The sequence below is a fragment of the Rhinoraja longicauda genome, chromosome 7 (assembly GCF_053455715.1).
Source record: "Rhinoraja longicauda isolate Sanriku21f chromosome 7, sRhiLon1.1, whole genome shotgun sequence".
NCBI lineage: Eukaryota > Metazoa > Chordata > Chondrichthyes > Rajiformes > Arhynchobatidae > Rhinoraja > Rhinoraja longicauda.
The window spans coordinates 4,007,813-4,020,093 of NC_135959.1; the positions used below are offsets into that span (position 1 = coordinate 4,007,813).

At 44.6% G+C, this 12,281-nt stretch overlaps 1 protein-coding gene across 9 annotated transcripts in view; it reads left to right on the top strand.

The window, feature by feature from the left end:
• The window catches only part of emsy (EMSY transcriptional repressor, BRCA2 interacting), a 127,471-nt gene that overhangs the window by 22,532 nt on the left and 92,658 nt on the right, over positions 1-12,281 (top strand). For 8 of the 9 annotated variants that reach the window (XM_078402007.1, XM_078401999.1, XM_078402006.1 and 5 more), the window contains exons 9-13: positions 3,562-3,738; positions 6,951-7,094; positions 7,900-8,076; positions 9,382-9,527; positions 10,768-10,941. In XM_078402007.1, coding sequence (XP_078258133.1) covers positions 3,562-3,738; positions 6,951-7,094; positions 7,900-8,076; positions 9,382-9,527; positions 10,768-10,941 — 818 coding nt within the window. The remainder of the gene's footprint in view (positions 1-3,561; positions 3,739-6,950; positions 7,095-7,899; positions 8,077-9,381; positions 9,528-10,767; positions 10,942-12,281) is intronic. The other variant, XM_078402004.1, reaches the window with a different exon arrangement.

The following is a 12,281-nucleotide window of genomic DNA, read 5'->3' on the forward strand; positions in this document are numbered from 1 at the left end:
AAGCACAATGGTTATATGACATCAGAGCAAAGCATTAAAATATCTGCAAATCTTAACTAAAAACTGATGCCCTTTGAATACAGCTATCCAATATGAAAGCCGCAGAAGTTAAATTGCTGTGTAGCTGGCTGACACCTCGCTGTACTTCACAGAGACACAGCTTTCGCAGCCCCCTGTCGTATCAAAAACAACAATCCTGGGAGTCTCACGCCTTGTAATATGCAAGCTCCCATATGTTTAATTTAAAAAAAAATCTGATTGGGAGCATGTATGAGTCTCGGGACCTCGAGTTGCCTGATTTGAGATCGTGAGTGGACCCGGCTCGGGGGGCAGATGGAAAGCACACAACATAGTAAACTTTTACTTTAAGTTGTGTGCCAGTGACTGTGCTTTCTCGTTTCCCGTCTTCTCCCTTCTTGTTCTCTGGATAAATCAACATGCCGAACGGGGGCAGCAACCCGCATTATTATTATTATTATTATTATTATTATTATTATGAAGAATGATTATCACGTCCCTTCTGTTGGTCCGGTGAAATGGGTAATCCGGTAAGGCTCTGGAACCAAGGGTGCCGGAAATTGGTAGTGCGCCTGTATATCAATTCCTCCAAGCTTTCATTTTGAATGCTGATGCAGATTAGGACGACCAACAGTTTAGCGCCTGTTTGAATTGGGATAACACCACCAAATAGTAAGTATGGGGCGGCCCAGTGGCGCATCTGGTAGAGCTGCTGCCTCACAGACATAGAGAGCCCGGGTTTTTTCCTGACCCCGAGTGCTGGCTGTGTGGAGTTTGCATGTTTTCCCTGTGACCGTGCATTTCTTCCGGGTGCTCCGGTTTCCTCCCACAACCCAAAGACATGGGCTAATTGGCCTCTATCAATAGCCCCTAGTGTACAGGGAATGGATGAGAAAGCGGGATAACATAGAACTTGTGTGAACGGGTTTAGTATAATGATACAGCGCGGAAACAGGCCCTTTTGGCCCATCGGGTCCGCGCCAACCAGCGATGCCTGCACATTAACACTATCCTATACCTACTAGGGACAATTTAAAAAAATAGTTACCAAGCCAATTAACCTACATACCTATATGTCTTTGGAGTGTGGGAGGAAACCAAAGATCTCGGAGAAAACCCACGCGGGTCACGGGGAGAACGTACAAACTCCATACAGACAGCACCCGCAGTCGGGATCAAACCCGGGTCTCCGGCGTTGCATTCGCTGTAAGGCTGCAACTCTACCGCGGCGCCACCGTGCGACGACGGTCGATGGTCGGCATGGACACACTGGGCCGAAGGGCCTTTTTCAATGCTCTATGTCTAAAAGTAGACACTGAAATTTGAGTAGATTATTGAGACAAATGCATGAGTTGCTTGGTCTTGAGTTCAGCTATGAATGTTTTAAATCTTTACTCTTGGCAACCAAGACGACAAGCACTTGGACATCGCTTTTCAATGAACTAATGCTGATATCCAGCTTTCACAAATAGCACTCGCCTGGTGGGAAATGCAACGTAGGCGCTCACAGCTGTGATGTGTACGGATGAAATATTGCATCTCGTGATGTGATCTACAGTGCACTGGCCACTGCCCTTTGCTGTAAGATATTCAAATATATTTATTATAATTCCATACTGCCCCAAAGTCAATAAAATAAAGAGCCACTATTAAAATACAAAAAAACACTCAATAAGGTTCCATTAGGAGAAATGAGAAAACATATATTTCCTCTTTCTAGGGATGTTGCCTGGTGGATTAACGTCAAGAGTCGAGTCAAGTCAAGAGTTTTATTGTCTTGTGTCCCAAAACAGAACAATGACATTTTTACTTGCAGCAGCACAACAGATATGTAAACATAGTACTTATTCACAAAATGCTGGAGTAACTCAGCAGGTCAGGCAGCATCTCAGGAGAGAAGGAATGGGTGACATTTCGGGTCGAGACCCTTCTTCAGTCTGAAGAAGGGTCTCGACCCGAAACGGTAGCGCAGCGGTAGAGTTGTTGCTTTACAGCGAATGCAGCGCCGGAGACTCAGGTTCGATCCTGACTACGGGTGCTGCACTGTAAGGAGTTTGTACGTTCTCCCCGTGACCTGCGTGGGTTTTCTCCGAGATCTTCGGTTTCCTCCCACACTCCAAAGACGTACAGGTATGTAGGTTAATTGGCTGGGTAAATGTAAAAATTGTCCCTAGTGGGTGTAGGATAATGTTAATGTACGGGGATCGCTGGGCGGCACGGACTTGGAGGGCCGAAAAGGCCTGTTTCCGGCTGTATATATATGATATGATATGTAAACATAGTATGTTGCAAACATCATAATAGACAACAAAAAAGGTGTGTGTGTGTGAGCATGTGTGTATAAAAACACACAATAGTGCAAAGTCAAAAACAATGCCTCCATGTTTAGTTTAGAGATACAGTGTGTAAACAGGTCCTTCGGCCCACCGAGTCCATGCCGACCAGCAATCCCCGCACACTAACACTATCCTACACACCAGGGACAATTTACATTTATACCAAGCCAATTAACCTACATCCTGTACGTCTTTGGAGTGTGGGAGGAAACCTAAGGACTCGGAGAAAACCCACACAGGTCACGGGGAGAACGTACAAACTCCATACACCTGTAGTCAGGATCGAACCCAGGACCCAGGGCGCTGTAAGGCAGCAACTCTACCGCTGCGCCTCCGTGCCGCCCATCTATGTAGTTCAGGGCTTATTTGGAATCAATAGCCTGGTGGTTGGAGAGTAGAAGCTGCTCTTGAACCTGGACATTACAGTTGTCAGACTCCTATACTTTATTAATGTCAGCCAGGAATCTTAGCTGAACTCTTCAGCTTTTCAAATATTGCTGTTGTTTATTTTCTAATATCCACCTATGCCCAGATATAATATCTCATTGGAAAATTGCAAGTCTAGCAGTATATAGTTCTCAGGATTCTGCATGTCTTTGATTGTGTTCAGATTTTTGGAGTACACTTATTATTATAGTAGAAACAAGACACAAAGTGCTGGAGTAACTTAGTGGGTCAGGTAGCATTCCTGGAGAACAGACTGAAGAAGGTCCTAACCTGATACGTCACCACCAGTGACACCAAAGATAGACACAAAATGCTGGAGTAACTTAGTGGGCCAGGCAGCTTCTCTGGAGGGAAGGAATGGGTTATGATACAATGGACAATAGGTGCAGGAGGAGGCCATTCGGCCCATCGAGCCAGCACCGCCATTCAATGTGATCATGGCTGATCATTCTCAATCAGTACCCTGTTCCTGCCTTCTCCCCATACCCCCTGACTCCGTATCCTTAAGAGCTCTATCTAGCTCTCTCTTGAATGGGTTTTGGGTTGAGACCCTTCTTCAGACCTATTATAGTGTCTATATTAAGGAATCAGTCTGAAGAAGGGTCTCAACCCGAAACGTCACCCATTCCTTCTCTCCAGAGATGCTGCCTGCCCCGCTGAGTTACTCCAGCATTTTGTGTCTACCTTGAGGAATGAAGGTTTGTGCTGGAACAAACTGCCTTACATTTATAAAAGTACTATTCCTTTTCTCCTCTGACAGGTGCATCTGGCACTGCGGTAAAAGTCACTGCAGCCAGGCTTCAGTCTCCTAAAACCCCGACCCAGATCTTGACCCAGTTTCCCAAACAGCAGCAGCAGCAGATTTCCCAATCTCCACAGCAGCAGTCTCAGACCTCGCCCGGTATCAAACCCACCATTCAAATCAAACAAGAGTCTGGTAAGTTAAAAATGTAGTCATTATTTTATATAAACCTGTAGAAAATCATGAGGGGAATAGGTAGGGTTTTAGATTTGATTTAGATTTAGAGATACAGCGCAGAAACAGGCCCTTCGGCCCACCGGGTCCGCGCTGCCCAACGATCCTCGCACATTAACACTATCCTACACCCACTAGGGACAATTTTTTAAAAACATTTGCCCAGCCAATTAACCTACAAACCTGCATGTCTTTGGAGTGTGGGAGGAAACCGAAGATCTCGGAGAAAACCCACGCAGGTCACGGGAAGAACGTACAAACTCCGTACAGTCCAGCACCCGTAGTCAGAATCGAACCCGAGTCTTCGGCGCTGCATTCGCTGTAAGGCAGCAACTCTACCGCTGCGCCACCATGCCGCCACTGTGAAAGCACAGAGTTTTCTTCGCCCAGTGTAGGGGATTTGAAGACAAGGACATAGGTTTAAGATGAGAGGGGCGAGGTTTATTATGAACCTGAGGGATTTCACTCAAGAGTGTGGTGGGTATATGGAATGAGCTGCCAGGGGAGGAAGATACAATACCGCATTTAAAAAACACTTGAACCGGTACAAGGATGGGAAAGGTTTAGAGGGATCAGGGGCAAGTGGGAGCAGCTTAGACGGGGTATCTTGGTCGGCATGGATGACCTGGCCCAAAGTGCCTGTTTCCGTGCTGCATGGCTCTATGACTCTAAACTTAAGATAACTGGGTAGTAACAAAAATATGGACTTTATTGCATATATGCATCTGGAAATTGTGTGCAGATCTCGTCACCCCATTACAGGAAGGATGTGGAGTCTTTGGAGAGGGTGCAGATGATGTTTACCAGAATGCTGCCTGGATTAGAGGGTATGAGCTATAAGGTTGGACAAACTTGGATTGTTTTCTGTGGTGCATCAGATGTCGAGGGGAGACCTGATGCAGAGCGACAGACCCAATAGACATATATACATGCATATCACACAAAGTTATATAAATCACCAGGACCAAGAACACTGGGAAGCCTGTGAAGAAATTACAGGATCCATGGCTGATATATACTTTACCCTTAAAGGTAAAGGTGATGGAAGACAGGCTGAGGTGATGGAAGACTAGCGAGTAGTTAATGTTGTGCCTTTAACAGTGAGAAACCTGGGAACAATGGACAAGTAAGCCAAACATCTGGTAGGCGAGTTACCGGAGGGGATTCTGAAGGAAAAGATATGGGTTATCCAGTAGGGAGAGCTTGGCTTTGTGCATGAGAGATTGTATCTCACACATTTGAGTATTTTGAAGAAGTAACCATGAAGGCAGGGCAGTAATGTAGTCGTCTTGGTTTCAATACTGGGTGAATCTGACACTGAGATGATGAGCTAGATGTATCTGATCTCTGAATTGAAGGGCGACACAGTTGTGCAACGGTAGAGTTACTGCCTTACAGCGCCAGAGAGCCAGGTTAGATCCTGACTGCGGTTGCTTATCTGTATGGAGTTTGTACGTTCTCCCCGTGACCTGCGTGGGTTTTCACCAAGATCTTCGGTTTCCCCCTCACACTCCAAAGACGTACAAGTTTGTAGGTTAATTGGCTTGGTATAATTGTAAAATTGTCCCTAGAGTGTGTAGGGTACTGTTAATGTGTGGGGATTGCTGGTCAGTGGGCCGAATGGACTTTCCACGCTATATCTTCAACTAAACAAGACTAAAAGGATGTGATGGCTTAACTGTGGACGTGAAGATGGTGCGAGAAGAGGAAAAGTCTGATTTGAGACCATGTCTTCAGAGTGAATTGTTCTATTAAGAAACGCTCCTGGTTTTGTTCTCTGACTTCTCTATCCACAAGGTAGAGAAAGTTTCCTAACCTGACACTTACACAATCTATGTCACAAGAGAATCTTTTGGTAATTTTATGAATCCTCTATACCTTGCTTCAAGAAAGGAAGCTGGAACTGACCAACCGGTTTTACAAAATTGTATGGTTCTATTATTTCTGTTTGCTATCTCCACCTTGAGTTTCCATCACATCTTCAGATCATAATCATCAGATGATTCTGGCACGATTAGATTTTTAGATTTTTTTTAGATTTAGAGATACAGCGCGGAAACAGGCCCTTCGACCCACCGAGTCTGCACCGCCCAGCGATCCCCGCACATTAACACTATCCTACACACACTAGGGACAATTTTTACATTTACCCAGTCAATTAACCTACATACCTGTACGTCTTTGGAGTGTGGGAGGAAACCGAAGATCTCGGAGAAAACCCACGCAGGTCACGGGGAGAACGTACAAACTCCGTACAGACGGCGCCCATAGTCAGGATCGAACCTGTCTCCGGCGCTGCATTCGCTGTAAGGCGGCAACTCTACCGCTGCGCCACCGTGCCGCCGTTGTGTCAGCAGAAAAAATGTTGGAAAGAAAATACAACATATTAGTGCAAATGAGCATAAGCAAAGCAAAGTCCCTTCAATTTAACTGCATAACATAGTTTTACTGATCAGTTTTAATTGAAATAGCTTTTGAAGTGTCAAGTTGGTTGGTAGGTACTTGTTTTCAGATGGGTTGTATTAACAGCGTGCCATAAAGTGAGATTTTAATCGAAACTCAAATTTTTAATAGCATCAACAGCTGAGTTGTGTCTGTTCTAATTGAGTAATTAACTAGAAATTTGTTTCAGTTGCAAATGGACTTGAGTGTGTTAGGATTCATTAATAAGGTAAAATGGACAATGGATTTTAAGCCACTAGTAAATGGGGAAATCCATCTGGATTTAAGCATAGCACACTTTTTTTTGTTGTAAATTGATTATATTACGTACAGTACATCTGATCTGTTTGGATACCATGCAAAACAAAGCTATCCACGATACCTCAGTATGTGTGACACTTATAAACCCAAATTTAGAAAAAAAAATTAAAGCAATTTATATCTTATAATTTTGTCACATCCCATTATATTTCCCGTTTGTTAATCATCGACTACAATATATTTGGAAGGTGGTGATCCTATTTCTTCTGGCTCGATAATCTTTGCTGGGTGAAGTTGAAACTGTCCTCATGTAGTGCAATTCTTTTCAAGACAAATCACTTCCAACCTCTCTCCATAATTTATTGTAGTGCAATCTAGACTGTTAAATCTCGACTGAGCAGGAGAGTGTTGTATTATGTCTCTGCCCCTGTGACTGACGGCCTGAATTATAGCTTGCGTTTTTTTCGCAGGTGTGAAGATAATAACGCAGCAGATGCAGCCTAGTAAAATTCTGCCAAAACCAGTCACAATGTCTAGTACGAGCACTTCACCCATCATGGTGGTTAGCAGCAACGGTGCTATCATGACAACCAAACTGGTTACTACACCAACAGGTAAGTGCTATTTAAGATAGACACAAAGTGCTGGAGTATCTCAGCGAGTCAGGCAGCATCTCTGGAGAATGCGGATAGGTGATGTATCGGGTCGGGGCCTTTCAGACTGATTGTGAGGGAGGGGGTGGGAAAGGAAACTGGAAGAACAGAGGGGCAGAGGGCATGACAGAGCCTAGTCGGTAATAAAGTGAACATAGGCGAGAGGGTTTTTGGATAGGTAAATTGTTGGACAACGGCCAGAGATAAAAAGACCAGTGTGCGCCCAAAAGGATTGCGAATTGTGAAACTCGAGGATAGAAAAGTTACAAAATCTGAAGGGATACTGTTGGGGGGGGGGGGGGGGGGTGAGAAACTGGTGCAAGATCAGCTTGAGTTCAGGGGTGGGGAGGGAGGGGTGAAGAAAAAAAGAGGATCTTGGGGGAGAAGAGGAAAGGGGGTGATTTGTGGGTTAGTTAAAGTCAGAGAATTCAATGTTCACGCCATTGGGTTGTAAGCTGCCCATGAAGGCCTGAGATGCTGTTCCTTCAGTTTGCTTCTTTGCGCAGGACAGAATGGCCTGTGGGAATGGGAAGCAGAGGTACAAAGGTTAGCAACCAGGTGATTCAGTAAGCCTTGACGGGACGAGCGCAAGTGATATTTATACAGGACTTAAACCTGGCATGACAGGTTGCCCAAATCCCGGTGGTGTCTTCTTCGATTTGAAAGTCATTGACATTTGCGGGTCTGTGTAAATAAATTTGTATGTGAGATTTTATTGGTGCCTGAGATATTGTATTAAATGTATGTGCCTCCTGTTATGTACCAGGTACCCAAACTACCTATACGCGTCCTACGTTGAATCCCACCATCAGTGCCCGTATGGCAGCTTCTCCAGGATCTGCCACTTACATGAAAACTACAAGTGGGAGTATCATCACTGTGGTACCAAAATCACTCGCCACGTCACTTGGTGGAAAGATTATCAGCAGCAGCATCGTGTCTGGTTAGTTTTTTCTTTGGTTTAAAATACAGTGGGGAAACGGGCCCTTTTGCTAAGCGAGTCCATGCCGACCGACCATTGATCACCCATGCACACTAGTTCGATGTTATCCCACTTTCTCATCCACTAGTGGATTGGGAGTTGGAAGTGCATGGGGAGTCGTATTTACAGGGTGGCGCGGCGGTAGAGTTGCTGCCTTTACAGCGGAGACCCGGGTTCGATCCTGACTACGGGTACTGTCTGTATGGAGTTTGTACGTTTTCCCAGTGACTACGTGGGTTTTCCGCAGGTGCTCCAGTTTTCTCCTACATTCCAAAGACGTACATGTTTGTAGGTTAATTGGCTTTGGTAAAAAATTGTAAATTTGTCCCTAGTGTGTGGGATAGTGTTAGTGTATGGGGATCGCTGGTTGGCGCGGACTTAGTGGGCCAAAGGGTCTGTTTCTGCGCAGTGTCTCTGAACTAAACTAAATCAAGGGCAATTGTTCAGTGGCCAATTAGCCTACAAACACACACATCTTTTGGGATGTGGGAGGAAACCGGAGCACCCACACGGTCACAGGGAGGATGTCAAACTCCACACAGTTAGCACTCGAGGTCAGGTCTGATTGAACCCAGGTCTGTCGCACTGTCAGGTACTCCATCAGCTGCCCCACTGGGCTGCCCTATTGCTCACCGGTGCAGGTGTTAACCACACTCAAAAGACTCTGGTGCACCACCAACAGGGCGGTGAAATTTGGCTGTAGTTTGGAATTCAGAAGTGAATCGTAAAAATCTTGTCGCATTGCACTTTTAAAAAATCTGCACATTCTTTGCAGCCACAACATTATATTCAGAATTCTGTTTTATTTACTCTTTTACACTACCTGACATACTCGCGTATGGCATGTTTTCACTGGATAACAAGAATAGCAAAGTATTTCCACTATATCTTTGTACGCATCACAATAACATACCCATGCCAATTAGTGAACTTTGATCCACCATGTGTATGGTTTCTCCAACAAGGGATCCATGTGACTGGTATGTTCACAAGAAAAAAATGAAACTCTTTAACTTTTTAATTCAAATTGATAATATATATTTTTTTTCATTACTAATACTTGTCTTCTCCTTGGGACTTAAGGTGCAGGAGTGGTAATATTCTGTTCATGTGTCTTTGTAGTTGCTAATAATTTTATTTCGTTTCTTAATTTCCTGTCTTCCTTTGGAGAAGGTTTGGCATACGATAAGAGTTGTTCAGCTGAATTTATGCCTAAACAAACCTAAATTTATTCAGTGACGTTCCTTATTAATGCATTGCCATTAGGGACAACAACAAAAATAACAACTATACCAATGACCTCTATGATGTCGAAGCCAAATGTTATTGTTGTGCAGAAGACTGCAGGGAAGGGAACGACCATCCAGGGTATTCCAGGAAAAAATGTTGTCACGACGCTGTTAAATGCAGGGGTGAGTATATCGCTAACTTTCAGACGTTCGGTAGAAACAAGTCTGAAGAAGGGTCCCAACCCAAAACGTCACCTATCCATGTTTTCCAGAGATGCTGCCTGACCTGCTGAGTTAATCCAGCACATTGCAACCTTTTCAAAAGTTCAGGGTCATGTCGCCTCTCCATAGTAATTTTACGGTTAAGGTCACAAAAAACGTAAGCTTCCACAACATTAGGAGCTAGAAACAGTGGAAAGCAAGGATGTTCATTTTGTCAAGGAAGTTGTTATAATTAAAATATACAGACTGGAAATAGGTCTTTCAGCCCACGATCGCCTGTATACTAGTTCTATCCTACGCACTTGGGACAATTTACAAAAGCCAATTAACCCGCTAACCCGCACATCTTTGTAATGTGGAAGAAAACAGAAGCACCCGGAGAAAATCAACATGCAAACTCCGTACAGATCGAACCAGGGTCTCTGGCGCTGTAAGGCAGCAACTCTACCGCTGCGCCACAGTGCCGCCCCACGGATTGGATTTGAGCATTCGCTATTCACCGATTTCCCATTCTCTTGTAATGAGAGCTTGTTTTTTTGCTTTAATTAAAAGAAAGTAAAGGGAAGAAAGACTTAATCATCCCAGCCATTGCTACTTATCTTCTGTGATGGATATCAAAAGAATGGTTTGATTTCGTAGGCATAAGGAACTGCTGATGCTGGTTTACAAAAAAAAGACAGTGATGGGGTAACAGCAGACCGGGCAGCATCTCGGGATGGGCGGTGATTTGGTTCTGGACCCTTCAGAGTGATTTGGGGGGGGTGGGTGACAAAGGAAGTTGGAGAAGAGGTGGGGCAGAACAAAGTCTGGCAAGTGGATACAGGTGAGGAGGGTTTTTGATTAGCAGATGGTTGGTCAAAAGCCGGATATGAAAAGTGTGAGATAGGAGATAAGAATAGAAGAGGCATGCAGTTTGAAGCAAGAGGGAGGAATTTAAGTGGAAGTTGTGGTGGGGGGGGGGAGAGAAATGGAGGGGGGGGGGTGAAAACAAAGGGTTTTCACTCTACCTCAGTACACGTGACAATAAACTAAACTAACTAACCATTTGGCCTCACTCTGGCAATGGAGGAGGTTCATTAGTAGATGGTTTGAATCAAAAAAGCTGAGGGCATATCAGTCAAGAGAGAAAATCATGTGATGTTCATGATAGGTTAGAATCTGTACTTTAAATCTTCCTTCATGACCCTTTGTTTTCATTCAGGGTGAGAAGACCATTCAGGCAGTACCTGCAGGGGCAAAACCAGCAATTATCACGGCAACCAGACCTATCACTAAAATGATTGTAGCTCAGCCAAAAGGGTTGGGTTCGTCAGTACAACCCACCACAAAAATTATCCCCACTAAGATTCTCTACGGACAGCAAGGGAAAACGCAGGTGAGTGGGTTCTCAGGCGGCAGAAATAAGACATAGGAAAAACTGGCTGATGGAGACTGTGATCTCAGATGTTTATTGTTCATAATAATAATAATAATAATTCATTTATTTTATATAGCGCCTTATCACATGCTCAAAGCGCTTTACAAAAACAATTAACATAGAAACAAACAGACAAACTATCCTGAGTTCATAATAGGAGCAGAATTAGACCATTCGGTCCATCAGGTCTACTCCACCATTCAATCATGGCTGATCTATCTTTCCCTCTCAACCCCAATCTGAATCCTGCTCAACCACCATTTTGCGGATGGTTGGGTTGCTATGGGAGAACCATTGCAGCCGATTGTCCAAGATTGGTGGGAAGCTACTCTCAGCTTGGCCATTCAGCTGATTCAGGGTAAAAAACCAGGTCAGGAGAGAAATCTCTGTCAACTATGTATGCCTGAGACTGTCACTGTCAGAGTGAGGCCATATACAAACTGGAAGAACAGCACCTCATATTTCGCTTGGCCAGCCGTATGAACATTGATATCTAATTTCAAGTAATCCTGGCATTCCTCCCCATCCCACCCCACTCTCTCCCACTCTTCCACATCCTAGCCATCGTACTAGTTCACATCCTTATACTCCTGTTGTTAGCACATCTTACCCAGCCAACAATGGGCCAATATGGATTCCACGCTTCCGGAGGCCATCTGTTGCCGTCCCTGTTTTGTTCTGGCCTTTTCTTGCCTCCATTCTCTTGTTCCCCCACCTCCCCTCCTTCGGATCCGAAACATCACCTATTCCTTTGCTCCAGAGATGCTGCCTGACTCGCTGAGTTACTTCAGCATTTTGTGTCTATCTGAGCTCGACACCCGCAGGCTACCGGGCATCAGTGAGTTTAAGCACAACTTGGATGACTTGCTTTATAATCATGGTTTTTTTGTAAATGGTTTGAAAATTGGACAGGAAACAGAGGTTTTTTTTCGTTTCGGGTCATTCAGCGTGGAAACTGGCCCTGTGGACCAACTTGGTCAGGACGACCAAGATGCCCCATCTACACCAGTCCCACCTGCCTGCATATCCCTCTAAATCTTTCCAATCCAGTTTAGAGATACAGCATGGAAACAGGGCCTTTGGCCCACTGAGTCCACGGCGACCATCGATCACCTGTTAACACTAGTTCTACATTATCCCAATTTCTGATCCACTCCCTACACACCGGGGACATTTTAGAGAGGACATTTACACACCTGCACTTCTTTGGGATTTGGGAGGAAACCAGAGCAATGAAGGCCGTCATTGGGCATTTTTAAGGTGGAAATTGACAGATTCCTGATTAGTAAAAGTGTCGG